This window comes from Euleptes europaea, chromosome 18 (assembly GCF_029931775.1).
Source record: "Euleptes europaea isolate rEulEur1 chromosome 18, rEulEur1.hap1, whole genome shotgun sequence".
In the NCBI taxonomy this organism is placed as follows: Eukaryota; Metazoa; Chordata; class Lepidosauria; order Squamata; family Sphaerodactylidae; genus Euleptes; species Euleptes europaea.
Genome location: NC_079329.1, coordinates 32,151,182 through 32,173,012, shown reverse-complemented (window position 1 = coordinate 32,173,012; position 21,831 = coordinate 32,151,182). Strand labels below are relative to the sequence as shown.

Here is a 21,831-nt window from a genome sequence, read left to right as displayed (position 1 = left end):
TGCAACCATGCAAAGCAACACCTGACACCTGGGAGTTTGCAAACCATGGAAAGGGACAGAGGCACGCTAAAGGAGCAGGAGGGGGTGGAATTTCCCCTTTTGCATCGGACTCGGGACCAGGCAAATGCATTCTTTAAGTCACAATTTGACTAGGGCTGTTTTGAGTAGGGCTGTCGATTCGGTTTGTCCTGAACCAAAAAACAGCCGAATTTCCCCTGATTCGGCGTTTTTTAATTCGGATAGAACCAAACTCAAAAAAGGCGGGAAAACAGGGAGCCGAATTCAGCGAGTTTGGGGTGTTCGGTTAATAAATTCGGCAAATTCGGGGTTCGGTCTCCCGCGGCCAATCAGTGGCCAAGCTGGGTCTTCTTCTGGCCAATCAGTCGCAATTGAGTGCATGAGCCCAGCTGCTGCACGGCCCGGGGAGAGAAAGAGAGAGTATCTGTTTGTGTGAGAGAGAGATCCCCCTTGGGGGGGGTGCATGTGCACATTCGAGCCATTCCGTGGCTGCAGGGGGCACATTTTTGGGGGTAGAGCCCCCAAACTTTCAGCATAGCTTCAGAGGACCCTTCTTGAAAGAACCCCCAAGTTTTGTGAAGATTGGGTCAGGGGGGGCTGAGATATGGGCCCCGAAAGGGGTCCCCCCTCCTTAATGTGCATCTCTGACAATAGGGGTTTGCAATTAGCAGAGCTTGCCGCCCACGCCCAAAGCTCCCAGCCCCGACAAACAGCTGAGCTGCGGGGAGCAAGGGCGGGGCAGGTGCTAAGAAGATGGAACAGAAGACATCCACAGTAAGACCCGTTTTGGGGCTTTTCTCTATAATTTTTCTCCTCTGTGTGTGTGTGTGAGGGGGGAAGCAGAGTCTGTGTGTGGGGGGGGGGAGGGAGCAGTTTCTGTGGGGGGGGAACCAAAGGGGGCTTTTTCTTCATTTTCTTCATTTCCATCTCTTTATCATTTGTTCCTTTTTGTTCAGATCTGGTCTCATCAGAGTGATGTAGCATTTGGGGGAAAAAATCCAGCTCAGGACTCCAGTGCTAGATGCCAAGATGGAGAAGATCTCCACAACAACCATATACTTCCCCTTTGTGCTCAAGTAGGTGGGAAGAAAGGACAACCAAACGGTGCAAAACAACAACATGCTAAAGGTAATAGCCTTGGCTTCCTGGAAAGTGTCTGGTAACTTCCTGGCAAAGAAAGCCACAACAAAACTGACCATGGCCAGCAAGCCCATGTAGCCCAGGACACAATAAAACATGGTGACTGACCCTTCATTGCATTGCACTAGGATTTCTCCCCTTACTGAATGCATGTCAAGATCAGGGAATGGGGGAAATGTGGCCAACCACCCGCCGCAAAGAGTGGCCTGAATAAGGGAGCAGAAAAGAACCATGGAGGTGGTCAGTTTTTTCCCCATCCATTTCCTTATGCTGGATCCTGGCTTGGTAGCCACAAATGCCAAAACTACAGTGAGGGTTTTGGCCAGCATACAAGAAACAGCCACTGAGAAGACAATGCCAAAGGTGATTTGTCGCAGGAGACATGTCACTTTCTCAGGTCGGCCAATGAACAGTAGAGCACAAAGGAAGCAGAAGAGAAGGGAGATGAGAAGAGTATAAGAGAGAGTCCGGTTATTGGCTTTGATGATGGGTGTGTCGTGGTATTTCAGGAATATCCCTAGCACCAAAACTGTGATGACAGAAAAGGAAAAAGAAATAAGGGCCAAACTGGTCCCCAAGGGTTCTTCATAAGACAAAAAGGTTATAACTTTTGGAATACACAGGTCCTGCTTGTCATTTGGGTAATGATCTTCCGGACACTGAAAACAGTCACCCAGATCTGGAAAATAAAACATGTTTTTCCATTGAAGATATATACTTAATAGGCTTGTATAAACATAGTTTCAGCAATCACAACTTTATACTTTGGGTTGCCAGTTCAGGGTTGGGAAATACCTGGAGATTTTGGGGGTAGAGCCTGAGGGGGGGAGGGTTTGGGGAGGGGAGGGACTTCAGTGGGGTATAATGCCATAGAGTCCACATTCCAAAGCAGCCATTTTCTCCAGGTGAACTGATCTCTGTTGCCTGGAGATCAGATTTAATAGATCAGGAGGTTGGCAACCCTATTTATATTTTTAAAAGGTAAAGGTCCCCTGTGCAAGCACCAGGTCATTCCTGACCCATGGGGTGATGTCACATCCCAACGTTTACTAGGCAGACTTTGTTTATCGGAGGTGGGGGGTTCCAGTGCCTTCCCCAGTTATCTTCCCTTTACCCCCAGCAAGCTGGATACTCATTTTACTGACCTTGGAATAATGGAAGGCTGAGTCAACTTTGAGCCGGCTACCTGAAACCAACTTCTATTGGGATCAAACTCAGGTCGTGAGCAGAGCTTAGACTGCAGTAATGCAGCTTGTCACTCTGCGCCACGGGGCTCCTTATTTATATTATTTATATTACAAGGCCTTAAATGAATGTGGCAACCTATTTTTCAGTGGCATCCTATTTTCCTCACCTGATGGATCCAAAACAAAGGAGGGCATATATGTTAGCAAGATTCAACATGCTACCTTCATCAATATTACAGGGGAGATTTCAATCAATACCACTCGCAGCAAGGTTATGCCCTTGTGGAACAAATCATATACGTAGAAGCGGTTGCACATGTCCATTTGCACTGCCCCCTTTATCAGATAATCCATCTTAATCCATCTTAAATTTATCAATCCATTCTTCGCTAGTAAGGAGTGGCATCTGGTTGAGCACAAGTTAGCTTTTCTTATGTCTACCCAGGATGTGGCCACAACTGACTATGTAGCCAAGTTTTTGCGGCAAGCTATGTGGATTCATGAACATTATTGTAAATAGGAACAGGTGAACTCTGTTGAGTGAAATTGTCTGATTACATACTTTTTGAATGTTGTATATGTCAATAAAGGTTTTGAAATAGAAAAAAAAATTGCTAGAGGATGGGCCAACGCCATCCAACATTTTAGGACCCTTGCGATCAAGGTAGTCTTGACACTGAAGGTGTCTTTTCACCCTGGATAGCTCAACTTGGAAGTAATCACTAGCACTACCTTGTCAGGCTATGGTGTAGTACTTGGTTTGGTTCAGTCAGATGAGGCACTATATACACAAGAGTATACCATCTTCCATGCTTATATCAGATTTATCTGAACTGAGGAAAAAACACTTTTGAAACATTAGATGGGGTAGTAGTGCATATATATCTGCCAGGGATGGAGGGCTATACATCCAATGAAATAAATAAATAAATGGCTCCTGACCTCCAAGTGTATAACAGTCGATAGAGTTGATGAACATTACCCACTATGTGTCTTACCATTTTCATTTGAAATCTTCCCTTCTGGACAAGGAAAGCAATCATAGCAGCAGAATGGCTTCCCCTCTTTCTTTCTTTTACTATAACCAGAATGGCACCGCTCATTACACTCAGAAAGGGGCTGCACCTGTCCATGAATTAAAAAAATTAAGTATTTATATTCTTCCACCTCCACCCAGAAGGGAACTCAAGGCACCTTACAAAAAAGCGTTAAACAACTCTCATTAATCATACAAGATGTGTTATGTTCCGTCAAGTTGCTTCTGACTTATAATGACCTACTATAACCCTTAGTAGTTAATTATAAGTCAGAAGCAACTTGACGAAACATAACACATCTAGTATGATTAATGAGAGTTGCTCAGGTCTTGCAAACTGATAGCCATGGCTTCCTTTATTGAGTTAATCCATCTCATGATGGGTTTTCCTCTTTTCCTACTGCCTTCAAATGTTCCTAGCATTATTTTTTCTTATTTTCTTTTCCAGTGAATCTTCTCTTATCATAATGTGACCAAAGTATGGTAGCTTCAGTTTAGTCATATTCATATTAATCATTAATATGATTCACACAAAGTGATGGTATCACTTTGCTCTGGTTAGACACAAGAGCTTTGGAGGGAAAATCCCCATAAACGATAATGGGCCTGAATTTTTTCAGTAAACCCAGAAATAAGCTGAATAACTATATTTATCAGTATGGGTATTCAGCTTATCCTGGGTTTACTGAAAAAATTGTACCCAATAAAGCCAACCCTGAAATTTGCTGATTTTTAAATTTTTGGCCCAATCCTAGGTTTGAGTGTTAAATCATCCCATCGTGATGAGGCACTTCTGGGTTTACCCCCAGAAGTTATGTAATCATGTCACATGTGGCTGCGCATGCAATAGCCACCCCAGCCCCAGCCCCAAAAGCCTCCTCCTGGTGGAGAATGGGACCTGGCAACCCTACTAAAGAGGGAACCATTTTTGAACATAAGAAAAATGCCTGGATGGATGGGCAGGTGTGGCAAGTAAGCTCCAGGTAACATATGTGGGGCCTTTACCTTGTTGAAGCTATGGGGCCACAGGATGGTATCATCACAAATGGTGAATGCTTCTTCTGAGGGAGCATCTGGGTCTATCTGTCCAACTTTGACTCGAAGAAAGGACTGGTTTGGGAATGTCACCCAGTTTACAATATCAAATCCAGATATTAGTTCCCCATTTGGGTCAAACGAAATTGTATCTCCAGCACTGTTGTTGAATGAGATGCTTCTCAGAAAGTGGGGAAGCTAAATTGTGGTGGAGGAAATTAAATTCTTGTATTCAATAAAACCATACAAACATTTATCTTTGGGTGATCATATTTTACATTTTCATACATGACACTTTACAGAACAATACTGGCAAGAAGAGACTCATAAGATAAAATCAAGACAAGGCCCAACCTGGGGACTGTGTTGAGCCACCAGGAAAGGTGGGATATAAATATTTTAATAAATCAATCAAAATAAACAAACAGAACCTAATAAATATGATACCGAAATGGAAGGAGAACATTTAAGAAAAGAATGATCATTTATAGATGCCTAGTAAATAGCTGTACATAGATACATAAATAGCCTGTACATAGACACATGCTCTGTCCTGGATGGCCCAGGCTAGCCTGCTCTTGTCAGATCTCAGAATCTAAGCAGGGTCAGCCATGGTTAGAAATTGGATGGGAGACCACCAATGAAGTCAATGGCAAACCACCTCTGTTAGTTTCTTGCCTTGAAAAACCTACAGGGTTGGTTGCAACTTACACACACATATGCATAGATACATGTTGCAATTTCTGCATCCACTTTTCTCTCAGTACTACTGCAAATTCTTAACTTGGAGAGCTCACATGTCATGTTTTTAGGCTACCTGCAGTAAAGTAGACACCTCACTTTTACAACTTTGCTCCTCTCATTGATCCCATTGTCTGCCCTCCATTCTTGCATTTTGCCCCAAATCAAAGAAGGTGGGCGGAGTTTGGTGAGCTGATAGGAATCTTCTTGGAGGGAGAGAGAAGTTCTTGATCTTTTAGCTCTGAGCTCCTGAACGGTGCAGTTGTGTGTAGAGACTCTTAGAACCTGTGTGTTCAAATTTTACCTAGCTTGTACAAACCAAACTTCAGTGGTGACAAGGGGAAGATTGTGGTAGAGAGAGAAAACCCTTTCTTCAATCACTAAGTGGGAGGTGGCTCCTGAAATAGGGAGACTCCTGATTCAGTGTTTTGGGGAAGAAAGGTTTGTTTTCCACAGTAGGTGGGCAAGTATGAGGAGTGGGAAAGGTTGTGGATAAACCTCCACTCTCTGGTATTCTTTGAGCTAGGGTAAACTGAGTCCACACAGAGTATATTGAGTGTAATGAATATATTGAACAAAGTCTGAATATATTTACTGAATAGCCTGAAGAGACCGTACTGAGAACTAAGTACTGTGCCTGTAACCATTTAAGATTTGAACTGTTCCTAACCAACTAAGCTTTGTGCCTCTATTGAAGAAAAGCAATCAATCTATCTACCTCTCTGTAAATAATAAACTTCAATTTATATTCATAATTATAAAATCAGCTACAGCCTCTCAATTTCATCTGGGGGGAGGAAAGGGAAGCTTTCTCCTCACACAAACAAGGTGTAGGGTTTAAGAAATATTAAAAACTCTTCACAGTTATTGGTAGCAGAAGAAAAATTTGTGAGGGTTCAAAAGGGAAGAAGGACCCTCACATTGAAGGCTTTCAGGATCAGGGTATGAGTGAGACAAAAAAGCCATGACTGCAGCCCTTTTATCACTTTGGTGGCTGAAAAACAGAATGGGTCTCTACCCACAGCATTGAGTCCCCATTTGGAAAAGGTGGGGTACAATGTTTGTTAGAACTCTAATTTTTTTCCTGCTGTTCACCAAAAAGATAAAAACACACAGTGAGTATGGGAGTGGAGAGAGCCGTGTGTGTGTGTGTGTGGGTGTAAAGTGCCATCAAGTCACAGCTGACTTATGGTGGCCTTGTAGGGTTTTCAAGGCAAGAGATGAACAGAGGTGGTTTGCCAGTGCCTGCCTCTGAGAGTCCCTACTACTGAATAATAATGTCCTTGCATGACAAGGAAAATTAAAGTCCACTCTGGTCTTAATCTGAGCTACAACTGCAATGAGTAGACTGTTGTACAGACATAGCTCTTTGAAACCAAATCTTCAGCCTGAGCTGAGGCAATCTTAGAACCTGTTGATGCACCCAGATATACAGAGAGCCCACATTCTCTGGAGCTTACCTGCCACACCTGCCCATTCAGAGGCGTCCTTTCCCATCCATCATTTATAGATACGTGCTTTGATTTAGATGAATGCATGGCATGCACAGCATGTGCCACAGCATATACTGCATTGTAGATGCTGTAGCTGTGGGCAGTCATGTGCATCTCAAAGACAGAGCCAGGAAGGGTCTCCAGCTTCTCCTCTCCAGTGCACATTTCCCCAAAATTCCTTTCTAACACAGTGCAGATTTCCCTAGCCTTTGTGTCAGGAAAGAAACAGTTAAATGCACGTTCCCAGAAGTCCCTAATAAAACCATCTTTGTTTTCAGAGGTAGGGTGTTTGAGACGAAGAAACTTCTGGAATCCTAACATGTCCTTTGAGTGAACTGCCAAGGACAGAGCCCCCTGGATGAAGTCTATATCCCAATGTCTTTGGAAGGCATCTGATGTGAAGTCCATCTGGGCAGTCATGATCCAGACTATACCTTTGGTCTTTATTGGTAATTCCTCAAATTCTGCATAGCGGAGCAAACTTCTCAACCTCATTGTGGTCTGAAATTCACCATGCAAAACCACAACAGTGACAGTGCTTCTCATGATAGTCTGGCATAGCTTGGTTTCTTCTTCCATGTATTTTGCAACATCAATAGAAAACGTTATTTCTGATAATACTTGTATGAAGTCAAAGCAGATACCATTCCGGGAAAACATGGGAAGCACATTGTGTAGAAATGTCTTTTCAATGTCCACATCTAAATAGATCACTCCAACCCACATCCACCTGAAATGCAGTAATAACTGGAGAATGCCATAGTACTGATGAGCCCCATTGGGGAACATCCAGTGAAAGAAAACATCTTGTGTTTTGTTATTCTCTTCTGGAGTAGAGCCATAAATGATCTAAATATGGGAGGGGGAAGGTGAGAGAAAGAAAGGTTTCCCAAATGTTTGTGTGTGTGTGTGTGTGCGCGCGCAGCTATATATTTACAAAATTCAGATGTTTCTCAACTGCAGCTGAGATCAGGGAGATTTCATTTGAACTCTTCAATGAGCATTTAGGAACTTCATTTCTGTAAATGGGATACAATGATAAAGCAGTGAGCCCTCACTGGATATGCCTTATGGGGAATACTGCATCACAATTCTGCTGCCACATCTCAAAAAGTATACTGACAAGCTGGGGAAAGTACTGAAATGGGCCACCAAGGGTTAATGTCGATATTTCTGATTATTTTACCACTTAAAAACCCTCCATGTTCCCAAGAACAAGGCCTATATGAAAGGTAGACTTATTGTCATTGCTTCTAAATTGAAAATAGAGAGATATTTAAAATTGGAGAATTTGTATTTGTAACTAACAGTGCATTCCTGAGAGGAATGCATGCACCTGGTTTAGGAGGCAGCCCAGCGGCATTGCCTCCTAAGGAGGTTTTGGCTGTGCCAAAACCTCTGACCGGCGCAAAAAATCCATGCAATCCTCATAGGGTTTACATACCTTTTAGGTGGCATATCTCGGCAAAAAAGGGGGGCGTTCCTGAGCCGAAACGGCTCAGGAGGCCGACTAATGTCAGCCCCGCCCCCCGGCTGGCACCAGAAGATCCCAGGAATGCCTCCCGGGGCATCAGAACGCCTCCCAGGTTGCCACCACAGCCTATGCCGGTGGCTGGATGCCGGCAGGAGGCTGCAGCGGAGTCCGGGTGTCAGCAGCAGGCCATGAGGATGGTATGTGGTAGTGCTGCTTCCAGGTGCTGTTGTGCTATTCTGTCAAAGGCCAGTCTAAGCCCCATGTTTAGTCTTCATAGATTCCCATACTGTGGGAATCACCGAGTGCTCCTTCCTGCCTGTTGGAGGGGGGTGGGGTTGCCTGGGTAACCGGTTATCTCCTTTTGCTCTCCCATATATGCTATGTGCCTTGCCTTTGACCCTTACTAGTGTCCTTTTGAATATGGCTTCTGAAACCTGTCGATTCTACCCAATAAAACTGCTTTTGTGGATTTGCCGTCTGCTGATGTCTGTTTATGGGTTTGCCGCAGGACTGGAGCTTACACCGGGCCTAGCACTGCCGCGGCGGTGGCCGAGGAACAGTGTCTGGGCCTGCATGCTGGTGCTGGGGCCACTCATGCTGGCGTGCGCCTTCTGGGCGCCAGCGTTGTGGGCCCCTGTGCCGGCGGAGACCTTTGTCAGCCTCCAAAGGCCTTTGGGTTGGGCTGCTGGCTTGGCTCAGGAATGGGCTGTAAGACACCTAGAAGAAGCACACCACAATTCAGGAAATAAACAAGATTTATTAAAGATTTTCAGCTTGAAACATGAAATAGAAGGGCTTGAAGAAGAAGAGATGCAGAAGAAGTTAAGATTTGTAAGACATAAGTATTTTGATTCTTGAACAAGTAAACAAACCAGGCAGATTCCTAGCAAATGTTTTTTAAAAAAAGAGTTGGTGAAAAGAAGAATTCTGGTGGTGTTCAAACTGAACAAGTGACTAACAAGGAAGAAGATATTCAAGAAGTTTTCAGAAATTATTACTCGGAACTTTATCAAAACAATGACACAGCCCAGACAGATCCTGAGTCTTACATACAATCTGCAAATTTAAAAGAGTTTCTAGAAGATCATCACATTTTGAACCAGAAAGTATCAATTCAAGAAATAACAGATGCCTTTAGAAAACTGAAATTAGACAAATTTCCTGGCCCAGATGGATTAACAGCAAGTTATTATAAAAAGATGGACCTTATTATGATTCTCCAATTGCAAAAAGTTTTTAACAATTTACTTTAAGAAGGCAAAATTCCGGAAACATGGAAAGAAGCTCATATTTCTTTAATTCTGAAAGAGGAACAAGATAGGTGTTCTCCATGGGTGTATAGACCAATTTCTCTACTGAATGTTGATTATAAAATCTTTGCACTAATTTTAACTGAAAGGTTGAAGAGATGTATTCTGAAGATAATACATTCTGACCAAACCAGGTTCATTCTGAAGAGACAGCTGAAAGACAATGTTAGAGTGGTACTGGCAGCAATTAATTATATTAAGAAAAATACAGGAAAAGCGACGATGGTATTCTTGGATGCCTTTGACAATGCTTCTTTGAATTTTCTTTTTAAAGTATTACAACAGATAAACTGCAGAAGTCAATTTTTAACCGCTGTAAAGGCCATATGCACCGCTCAAAGTGCAAGATTGTTGATCAATGGGATGTTAACGGACCAACTGAAGATACAAAAAGGAACAAAACAAGGGTGCCATTATCATCTTTATTGTTTAATATGGCTATGGAGATACTCGCAAATAAGATAAGACAGGATCCTAGAATAGAGGGGTTAAAATATGAAGATCAGGAATATATTGTTTGTTTATTGTTGTTACGGTTGTAGACCAGCACAGACCAGGAATATAAAATTCAGAAGCTATGGAGAAGATGTGGTGTTAATGTGTCAAAACCCAAAGACTTCAGTGAAGGAAATAAGGCAACAGATTGATACGTTCAGCTACTATTCTGGATATAAACTGAATAAAACCAAAACAAACATGATTCTTTATAATGTTTCCGATGAAGAAAGATTAGACATTCAAAACATGTTTCAATGTGCAATAGTGAAGAAGTGTTTAATATTTGGGTGTAAAAATTCCCACTGGGTCAGATACACTTTTTGACTTAAATTATAAATAAGTATGGAGAAAAATAGAGGAAGACCTTCAAAGATAGAATAGACTTCAAATTTCTTGGATGGGTCGAATAGCAGTGATTAAAATGAATGTCATGCTGAGACTTAAATTTTTGTTCCAGGCATTACCAATTAACATGTCCCACAAAAATGTCCAAATGGCAACAAATCATTAACAAATTTGTGTGGAATGGCAAGAAACTGAGTTAGATTTGTGGTATTGCAAGACAAGAAAAGCAGAGGCAGAGTCAGCTTGCCAAATCTGAAACTTTATCACCAGGCTGCAACTTTGGTGGCACTGACAGACTGGATTCTACATCCAGAAGACCAGACAATCAGACTTGAAAAGGCTGGCCTTGAATCGGGTTTTCACTCTTGGTTGTGCTCTAAGAAGTCAATGAAACTTTTAAAAAGCATGAATACTGAGAATTTAACAGTTCAGATACTGAAGGTTTGGAATTCATTAAGAAGGATCCTTAGTTCTTCTCCACCTGTCTTGATGTCACCAACAGAGGCATATATGGACTATATATATGGACCAGAAATGACTACCTGACTTATAATGATTTGATTAAGAAAGAAGGACAGATAAAATCCTTACAGGAACTACAGGAAGGAAATTTTAAAATTTCCTGGTTCGCATATCACCAGGTTATACATAGTTTAAGAATGGACTATATACAGAATTCGAAGAATAGGAAACCTATGGATTTCGAACACATGATCACAAAAACACAAGATAATCTTCTGTCTAAAATATACAAGTTGTTGTTGTCAATAGAAACTGCATTGGAACAAGTGAAGACTTGCATGGTGAAGTGGATGCAGAGAGATGATTCCAATGCAAATGTGGGGGAAAATGTGGAAGGTTGAAATTAAATTTTCGTGATCACAGTCAGTAAAAGAGAACTGGTATAAAATGTTTTGTAGATGGCATTATGCTCCGAAAGACCTACAAAAGATGTATAAATCTAATCAAGCCAATTGTTGGAAATGCTCAGAGACTGAAGGAACCTTTTTCCACCAATGGTGGACATGTAAGAAATCTCAAAAATACTGGAAGCTAATACACTAAGAGATACAAGAATTGATGCAAATGAATTTTGAACGAGAAGCTAACTACTTTTTGCTTGGAATAATCCTAACTCAACTGAAGCATCAATATGCTATGACGGCTGTGAGAACTCTGTTTGTGATGAAATGGAAGGATAAGGAGATACCTGAATTAACAGTGTGAATTACAAAAATGCATGAATAAGCGTCTATATCAAGACTACCAGCTTTGCTTCAGAATAAGATGATTGACAAGCATAACCAAAGAAGGCAACCTTTTTATGATAGATATGCGTGACTTAATGTTTTAGATAATGGTGTTAATGATACATAGAACTGCTGGAGTTAGTTCAAATAGATAATCAACGAACTATGACTATCTAGACAATAATAAGACAAAGGTACGGGATGTAGAATAGAGTATGTAAGTGAAATTTGTACCAGTAGTGAACATAAGAACATAAGAAAGGCCCTGCTGGATCAGACCAAGGCCCATCAAGTCCAGCAGTCTGTTCACACAGTGGCCAACCAGGTGCCTCTAGGAAGCCACCAACAAGACGAGTGCAGCAGCACCATCCTGCCTGTGTTCCACCGCACTCAAAATAATAGGCATGCTCCTCTGATACTAGAGAGAATAGGTATGCAGCATGACTAGTATCCATTCTAACTAACAGCCATGAATACCCCTCTCCTCCATGAATATGTCCACTCCCCTCTTAAAGCCCTCCAAGCTGGCAGCCATCGCCACATCCTGGGGCAGGGACTTCCACAATTTAACTATGCGTTGTGTGAAAAAATACTTCCTTTTATCTGTTTTGAATCTCTCACCCTCCAGCTTTAGCAGATGACCCTGTGTTCTAGTATTATGGGAGAGGGAGAAAAATCTCTCCCTGTCCATTCTCTCCAAACCATGCATAATTTTATAGACCTCTATCATATCTCCCCTCAGCCGCCTTCTTTCTAAGCTAAACAGCCCTAAGTGTCTTAACCGCTCCCCATAGGACAGTTACTCTAGTCCCCTAATCATTTTGGTTGCACCTTCTCAGGCTCTGTAATATCCTTTTTTAGGGGTGGTGACCAGAACTGTACACAGTATTCCAAGTGTGGTCCCACCATAGATTTGTACAAGGGCAATATGATATCAGCAGTTTTATTCTCTATTCCTCATCTAATTATGGCCAGCATGGAATTTGCCTTTTTTACAGCAGAAGCACTCTGGCTTGACATCTTCATTGAGCTAGCCACTACCACCCCAAGATCCCTTTCTTGGTCTGTCGCTGCCAGCACAGATCCCATCAGTGTATATGTGAAGTTGGGATTTTTTGCCCCAATATGCATCACTTTACACTTACTCACATTGAAACTCATTTGCCATTGTAATGCCCATTCTTCCAGTATGCAGAGATCCTTCTGGAGCTCTTCACAGTCCTATTTTGTTTTAACCACCCTAAATAATTTGGTGTCATCTGCAAACTTGGCTACTTCACGGTTTAACCCCAACTCCAGGTCATTGATGAACAGGTTGAAAAGCACAGGTCCCAACACAGATCCATGAGGCACCCCACTGCTCACATCCCGCCATTGTGAGAACTGACCATTGATTCCTACTCTCTGCTTCCTATTTTTCAGCCAGCTCTCAATCCATAAGAGGACTTTCCCTCTTATCCTGTGACTATGAAGTTTGCTTAGCAGTCTTTGGTGGGAGACTTTATCAAAAGCTTTTTGGAAATCCAAATACACAATATCCACAGGCTCATTCCTGTCCACATGCTTATTGACTCTTTCAAAAAACTCTAATAGGTTAGTGAGACAGGACCTACCCTTACAGTAGGGAAATATGAACTGGGAAATATGAGTACAATTAGTAATGTTAGTGAATTAAGGGTTATTGTTTTATTCAGGAAAAGGGGGAGGGTGGTGGTTGTACTGGACAAGGATCAAGATGTGATGTTTATTTTCCTATTCTTTTCCCCTTTTTCTCTTTTGTATCCTGAAAATTTCAATTAAAAAAAGGGGGGAAGAAAGAAAGAAAAAACCCTCCATGTTCCCAGTTGTTGCCATTTTCCCTTCTCATTCGTATTTCATTCCTCAGGTCTTTGCTGCCCCCTCAAATTCTCAGAGACAGGTAAAATGAGCCTATGCAATGGACCATCCTGAAAAGCATTGGTTTATTCTCACCACAACATGGAAACCATAATCATACGAGGACAATATGAACAACTGATATTTCTGTATCAATCACATGGAGAAAGATCATTTAATTTTGACTTCTTTTCAATAGGGAGTCCTAACATTTTATTACCATAAAATTAAAAAGTAAATTAATTTTCCTGGTATGATCTATGGGTATAAATTGGAAGCTTACCTGCTTCACAATGGGGGGAGAAAAACTATACAGATAATCTATACAGGGTTTTTTTTTAAAAAACTGGAGAACTATCCCAACATGCAAATTTCTGCTTAATTTGATTCAGTCATAGACTGAAGTGGTATAGTACAGGAATAACACTGCTTGATTTTGATGCACGTGGAAAGTTTCCATTAACCTGAATTCACTCTTTACTTTAAAGTAGCTTGAGAAAATACACAATGGATGCTATCCAATCTCACATTGGTTGCCTATACATGAGTAAAGAAATACACATGAGTTATTTTTCAATCAGAGCTCTGAATGAACCAGTAGAATTGTGCTTCTTCATTTGATTGACTGCAAAGTCAATCCCCCTACATTTAAATCACACAATTTTCAATCATTAGACTTCAAGAAGCATACCTCAAAGCTAAGGGAAGTAAAGATACTTTGTTAGCATAAGCAATGAAGACAGCTTACTTGTGGAATCTTGTAAGGGCACAGTATGGTTGCCATATGGAGATAAATATTTGAGTTTGGTCCTCCAATAACGGCCAATGGATTGCTCTGAACTTCACATTTATAGTTAGGGATGAATCTGTGCCGTGTGGAAAGAAGTTCCATTGAGGCATGAATGGTCTGTATTGGACTGAAATAGTTATTATAAATGTTGAAGCCCAAGGTGATGTTGGGTAACATCTCGTGATTATCATTGATTTCCTTTACCGCAAATATCATGGCGAGGACGTGCTGGTAGATTTGTGTCATTACCCTGCAATGAGAGTTATATTGGGCATCCTAGTCCATCAGATTCAGAAGATGACATTAACAACATTAGGTGCTTGGTTATTACATCACAATAACATATTGCCAGAGCTTTTCCATAGGTGGAAGGATTTCCACTCATGGAATGCAAGGTTTTTGCTTCCCCCTTCCTGTGACCACCTGAAATGACAGCCACTCAGTTCTGGTCTTTGAGGGACCCAGGAACAATATGCAAGAGAGACATTTCAGGCTGTTGTGGGAGGGGCGGAGAGAACATTGCACTCAACTCTGGGGGATCTAAGCCATTCTTTCCCCCCAATCCAGGGACGTATGAAATGAACTTGGAGTGCACACATGGGGTTAGATCCAGACTAAATTTTCCATTGGTGGAATTAAGCTTTCCTGCCTCCTTCATCACACTGCAGCCCTCTAACCTCCACAAAATGGGGGGGGATTGGGGACCCTGAGGAATGCCATGAAGGGGCCTACAGTGGGAAGGGGATCTCAGTGGAAATTGGCAGTTTGGTCAGGATCCAGCTCCTGGACTTTTGACTTCTTCAGACCTCAGCCTAATAGGATTGGTCAGTATGGAAGTTTCTAGTATACAGGCCCTCGAAATCACAGAATTCCAAAGCAGCTCCAAATATGTTTTGTTTTCTTATTCTTGGAGCCAGTCCTGCATTTATGAACTAAACAAAAGCAAATAAGCAATATTATTTATGTTGACACACACATTCAAGCCTTTTTCAAGATAGTATCGTTACAATAAACTTTTTTTAAATGCCAGAAGATGAAGATGAGTCTGACATTTGACCTAGTAAAGGGTACATTCTTGGAACCATGAAAAAACAATAACAAAGGGACTTCAATGCCATAGAGTCCAATTGCCAAAGCAGCCATTTCCTCCAGGTGAACTGATCTCTATTGGCTGTAAATCAGTTGTAATAGCAGGAGATCTCCAGCTAGTACCAGGAGGTTGGCAACCCTACCCACCATGCTATATACCTCCAGCTCCACTCATTCTATTTCTGGGGGTCTCTTATAACACTGGAATGTTATTTAAAGGGACATTTAGGAATTTGATTGAAGGAGGAAGGGACAAAGACTGTTAACTGTTAACACAAAGGCCAGTAGAATTTACCAGTGGGCCAAATCCATAATTTTGCTGAAGTTGAGAAAAATCTGAAACAGGGCCATAGTCTACATTGTAAGTAAGCTCAACACGCAAGACTTCAGAACATGTTTATCATTTACTTGTCTTGGAAGATAAGGGAAGCAGTTGCCATGCTTTTTGGTGCATGGTGAATTCGTAAGCATCTTAAAACTGTACTTCAAGTGAAACTCTTCATGGCTTTTTCAATACTAGAAAATTAGAGGTCTATAAAATTATGCATGGTTTGGAGAGAGTGGACAGGGAGAAGTTTTTCTCTCTCTCCCATAATACTAGAATGCAGGGTCATCTGCTGAAGCTGGAGGGTGAGAGATTCAAAACAGATAAAAGGAAGTATTTTTTCACACAACACATCGTTAACTTGTGGAACTCCCTGCCCCAGGATGTGGTGATGGCTGCCAGCTTGGAGGGCTTTAAGAGGGGAGTGGACATGTTCATGGAGGAAAGGGGTATTCATGGCTATTAGTTAGAATGGATGCTAGTCATGCTGCATTCTCTCTAGTATCAGAGGAGCACGCCTATTATATTGGGTGCTGTGGAACACAGGCAGGACGGTGCTGCTGCAGTCGTCTTGTTTGTGGCTTCCTAGAGGCACCTGGTTGGCCACTGTGAGAACAGACTGCTGGACTTGATGGGCCTTGGTCTGATCCAGCAGGGCCTTTCTTATGTTCTTATGTTCTAGAACAATCTACACACAACTGATTGGCTGCAGTGTTCATTTTACAGCCTGCAATTTGGAGGGCAGTTAGGTTTGTTAGAGATTCCATAGCTGTTTGTGTTATTTTTTTGTATACCACCCTGAGTCTTTACTGAGATAAGTAGTTTATAAAATATTTTAATAATTAAAGTAGGATGCATGTCATTTAAAAGCTGGAATTTAGTTGACATACAGCTGATTTCTAGAGAACTGGGGGGTCTTTCTTTATTTTTTAAACTCTAAAACACAAAAAAAAAATATGACTAAGACTTTTTGCATGGTAGAGGATTCTATTCTAGTTCAGAGACCCAAAATAAATGTAGGCTGTGATGGTGGACACCTTGGAGGGTGGAAGGGTTGTAGAAGGTGGAGGGGCTGTGGCTCAGTTTGCAGAAGGTCCCAGGTTTGATCCTCGGCATCGCCAGTTAAAAGGAACAGGTAGGAGGTGATGTGAAAAACCTCTCCCTGAGATGCTGGAGAGCTGCTGCTGGTCTTGCTAGAAAATACTGACCAGATCGACCAAGGGTCTGATTCAGTAAATATATATTTTTTTTAATTTGCGGCTAGTATGCCAGATAAAACAGGTAAAACAGAAACTGACCATACAGAGTAGAAGGTTTCATTCAGTATAAAGCAGCGTCTTATATTCATATGATTTCTAGTAGATATATGAAGCTAGGTTTGCTTCATGCAAGCTGAATTTCCTGCTATTGATACAATATTGCATCGACTACTATTGCTATGACTATTTACAGTGGTCCTTATTATGAAAATAGCAAAGCATAGACAATAGAGGATTCTTCCCTAACAACATGGACAAAGAGTGCTAGGGATTTCTTACACCACTGAAGCTAAAGCACAGAACCAGTCTGCCTTAGAATGTTACCTGAACAAATGTGTGATACTTTTCTTTAATAGAGCCAGCAGGTAGAGAGTAGCAGTATGAATGTTAGACTAGGATTTGGGGGACCTGGTCTGATCCCTTGTTTAGGGCCATGGAACCTTGATAGGTAACGTGAGGCCATTTACTCTCTCTCTGTCTCTCACACTAACCTACCTCACAGTTGCTGTGATGATGAAATCGAATGTTTCCCTTCTCCTTGCAGACTCTTCTTGGGAGATAAGCATCCAAGTAGCCAAATTCTGTCTCCAGACATGTGGGATTCATAAATGGCTGACTGATAATCTTATTCCATAGATGGCACTACCTCCCCTTTTATAGCTTATTTTTTAACTTAATTTTTTTAAACTTAAATACTGTTAATCTAACTTTAATTTCATTGCCTTATATGGAGCTGATTCTGTACCAAAATACATATTGATTGATTGGTTGGTGGATAAAATGGAAGAGGGGAGGACAATTTTGAAAACTGTTGTGGGTTTCCATTAGGGGAGAAAAGATATTTTATATATATATATCCCATCTTTTTAAAATAGGTTTGTGACACCCCACAGCATTAGAAAGCAAATTCAATCAAATCTAGCCCTAAAAACAAAACATACAAAAGAACATCAGTGTCATTTAAACAAATTGGCAGCAGCAATAGTTCATGAACAACATAACTAATATCACTGTCACAAAATGACAAACGAAAAATGTTAAAACTCAAATTAGAAATGCAAAATAATTTGATTTTGGAAAAAAAACAACCATCCTTACACAATGTCATGAGCGGGTTGGTGGGAAGGATTGTTTTTAAAGGTAATTGTGCTGGAAATAATAAAGATCTGTGAAATAATGCCAGCGATGGTGAAGTCTCCTGAGTCGTAGTACTTGTGACAAATAGGACTGGGACCACCAATGGGACACCGAACAGGAGGAATTTTGCAAACTGCTTGGGGCAGCAGCACTAATACCAACACTAAGAATTTCATCATTTTGCTGTAAAAAAAAATTCATCTAAACACAAATTTGCCTCTTTCCACGTATTGAGTTCCTTGAGAACCATAACATGTCCAGCGTGGTAATTAGGTCTGTACAGTATGAAACAGAAAGCCTGACTGTCTATACATCCTTCTCTCAGTAGGAAAGGGGATATTAATAGACTCCTTCAGTCATGATTTGTTATTTTGCTGATGGTCACTAGAACTCTCTAAGGGTGCAAAGGAGTTGATGCAATCATGGAGAATTGGCTAATTGCAGAGACATGTTAACTCAGTCTTAGATTCTCTGTGGCACGGTGGAAGAAAAAAGATGTTTATTGCATCACCTGAAACGTCTCCTGTAGTCCCCAGGGGGGTTTAGCCAGATGCCCACGTGCTTGTAATAGTCTACAGAAAGAAAGGGTCACTTGAAAAATAAGCCTTTGAGAAATAAACCACAAATTGAACAGGAAAAATATCTGCAAGATAGTTGAAAAGCTAGCCTAAAATTATGCCCCTTTCAATCTGGACCAGATTTGCAAAAAATAAACTTTAAAGGGAAAAACAGTTTAGCATCACAGACAACCAAAGATATTCCAGTTCGTACTGCCATGTGCAGAAGTATACAGAAGTATCATTCAGCCGCACTAAATTAAAACCACTTATTGTAATTTAAACTAATATCTAAATGAGTGGCTGTAGAAGGAAAAAAGCTCCCTAAAATAGCTCAAAACAATGAAAGTTCATAGAAGTGTGTAGACACTGAGTGCAATATATTATAGATGTCATTTATTTATGAAATTTATATCCCACTTTTCTACCCTCACAAGGGCCAATGAGCCAACTAACAAATTAAAGCATACATAATAAAATCACCATTAAAACATTATTAAGACAACTAAAAACAATGCTAAAAATGTACAAAGACAAAAACAATAATTAAAACATTTGGTGAGGAAGGGGGTGAATCACTGAGGGAATGCAAACAAAATAAAAACGTCTTCACACTGGCGGAAATGAAAGTTGAGGATGGACAAATACAAGAAAAAAGTTAATAGCAGGTCATATCAATCATAGTTGCACTCAATTTCCCGTCCAACATCCCATCAAAATGGGATTCTGGTCAGATTATCAATGCTGATTTCTCCACGCTCATTATCCCTATGCATACCACATTAATCTAGTCAAGGCTCCTAATGTCATTTACCTGCTCTAAACGTTTACATGTTATTGCCATTGGGTGTGTGAATTCTTCTCTACTTAAGGATGAATGGACTCACATCCTAGCTGTATCTGAAGAAATGAGCTGTGAATCACAAAAGCTCATACCCTGCCAGAAATTGTGTTAGGGCTCTTTTACACTTTCAGTCCACTTTCAGTGCACTTTGTAGCTGGATTTTACTGTGTGAAATGGCAAAATCCACTTGCAAATGATCGTTAAAGTGCATTGCAAGTGGATTGAAAGTGCATTATTCAGCATGTGTGAAAGAGCCCATAGTCTTTAAAGTGCTACTGGACTCTTGCTCTTTTCTATGGCCATCCAACATTTGAATGTGATAGATGGACCCATCAGTGGTCTAAGTGCTGGTTCAGTTACATTTCTGGATTCTCCCCTCATACTTCAGGCAGACTGTCTCACCTTTCATTTCTTAAAGTACTGTATTCATGCATTTATTTTTTCCCCTGCCTTTTCAAAAGGATTTTTAAAAATTATTTTGGCTCTTTACTGTCTTGTTCCTTTTTTCCAGGAAGTAAAGAGATGGTGTTAGCATCAGTCAGTGTGGACAATGGAAGCCTTCTCCACCAATCACATTCAGAGCCACATGCCAAAAACCAACACCCCACAGCAAACTCCTGCAGGGACAACACAACACTTCTTTATGTAGCTCAAACATTCAGGGTTTGGGCTAACAAAGGCCTTTTAGGCAGGGACATTTCCCACAATTACCCCTGCCGACTGCTTCAGGGATTTCTTTTGATTATGCATGCCTTTTCCGCCCGTCAGAGGTCGCCTCGCTCTCCCCACGCTTTTTGCCCGTGTTTTCCAGGTGCTGTTTTAGCCAGAATCTGGAAAATGTGGGCAAAATGCGCGGGGAGAGCGAGGTGACCTCGGAAAAGGCATGCACAATCAAAAGGAAGCCCCGAAGCAGTTGGCGGGGTGACCACGAGGAAACATCCCTGCCTAAAAGTCTAAAGACAGTTGGGGAGGAGAAGGGGTGTGGGAAAGACTGCATTCAAAAAAAGGGGGGGGACAAAACCCTATAAACAGAATTAGTACCTAGAAGGTCAAGCAAAAAACAGCTAACAATGCCAACAATATAATTAAAAGCTAAACCATTAAAAAGCTAAACCATTAAAAAGTACATATACATTTAATACAAGTTAAAACCGAATGATGCTAATGACTCCTATATGGCCTTGCAAGGAGCCTTCCAAACACATGTATTAAAATAACAAAAATTGGCATAATATACAATAAGACATACAATCATACACAAACCATAAACATACAATCACAAATACATTTTGGCGTATTTGCCTTCTTCCGTGGTCTAAAAGAAACTAGCACACCAGACTGTAAATTATGTGTTTATAGTTTGTGTATGATTGTATATTATGCCAGTTATGCGAGACTTCGGCTGGCTCCGATCTCACTCCCCCCTCAAAAACCTGCTCTGAAACTGAAGGTCGCCCCGAGTAGAGGCTTCATTTCCCCACACCGTAACCATCTCTTGAAATCAGATTTTTGATGACCACAATAATGGACTCTTCACAGGATGTCATTTGCCACCAAAATAAATGTTTTCTGTACCTTATTTCTCTTGCATTTAAGCCTTTTTCCTCAGTTTGGAAGCTAATGTGCATGGGCACCATGATATGCACCCCAGATATGAAAGGAACCCCCAGGCTGGAGAGTCCCTTTCAGCTGCACTGCAAATTTGGGGGGGGGGGCTACCTCCAAAAATGCCGCCAGGAGCTTAAAAAAAAACCCATAGACTATAGTAGGCCCGATGTTTTCAGTAAACTCGATAATAAACCGAATGCCAATATTTAACAGTATAGGTATTCGGCTTAATCTGGATTTAACAAATAAATAAATAAATCAGGCCCAATAAACCCGAACCCAAATTTTTCTGAATTTTCCCCCACATCCCCATATGTTAGTCCAAATAGCACAGGAGGTTCCACAGCTTGACACGCTGTAGCAGGCGAGGAGCTGTGGCTCAATGGAAGAGCCTCTGCTTTGCATGCAGAAGGTCCCAGTATTTCTCACTATTTCTGATCTCTTGTAAGAGACAATCCGTCAGCATTCCTTATCCTTTTCTGGTATGCATGCCCCTTCCCCTGTATCTTGTTCTACTCTGTCTCCTATGTGCTGAACACATTTTACTTAAAGTTAAGCATAATACTATTTACAGAATGTAGTTAAGCTCTGGGATGCCAAACAGTGGGATACTTGAATGGCGGGAAAATACTTGACCCTGATTGCTTGCTGTAATCTGCTGTAATCTGACAACACTCTACTGTATGAATCCCATTGGTTCTATGGAAATGTACTTGTTGATGTAAAATTGTCTATATATTTTGGTTCAGACCCAGAATGATGTGAGTATTTTGGACTCACTAGAAAATATGTATTTCCCATGATCATATTGAATAATAGA

The 21,831-nt window shown here is 41.2% G+C and overlaps 1 protein-coding gene across 1 annotated transcript; it reads right to left on the bottom strand.

The window, feature by feature from the left end:
• Window positions 1-935: 935 nt before the first annotated feature.
• Window positions 936-14,438, bottom strand: LOC130490846 (vomeronasal type-2 receptor 26-like). Its single transcript, XM_056864653.1, has 4 exons — window positions 14,151-14,438; window positions 6,618-7,499; window positions 3,344-3,470; window positions 936-1,837 (listed from the first exon to the last, which is right to left on the bottom strand). Exons 1-4 carry the CDS (start codon window positions 14,436-14,438, stop codon window positions 936-938), a joined length of 2,199 nt encoding a protein of 732 aa, XP_056720631.1.
• Window positions 14,439-21,831: the final 7,393 nt, after the last annotated feature.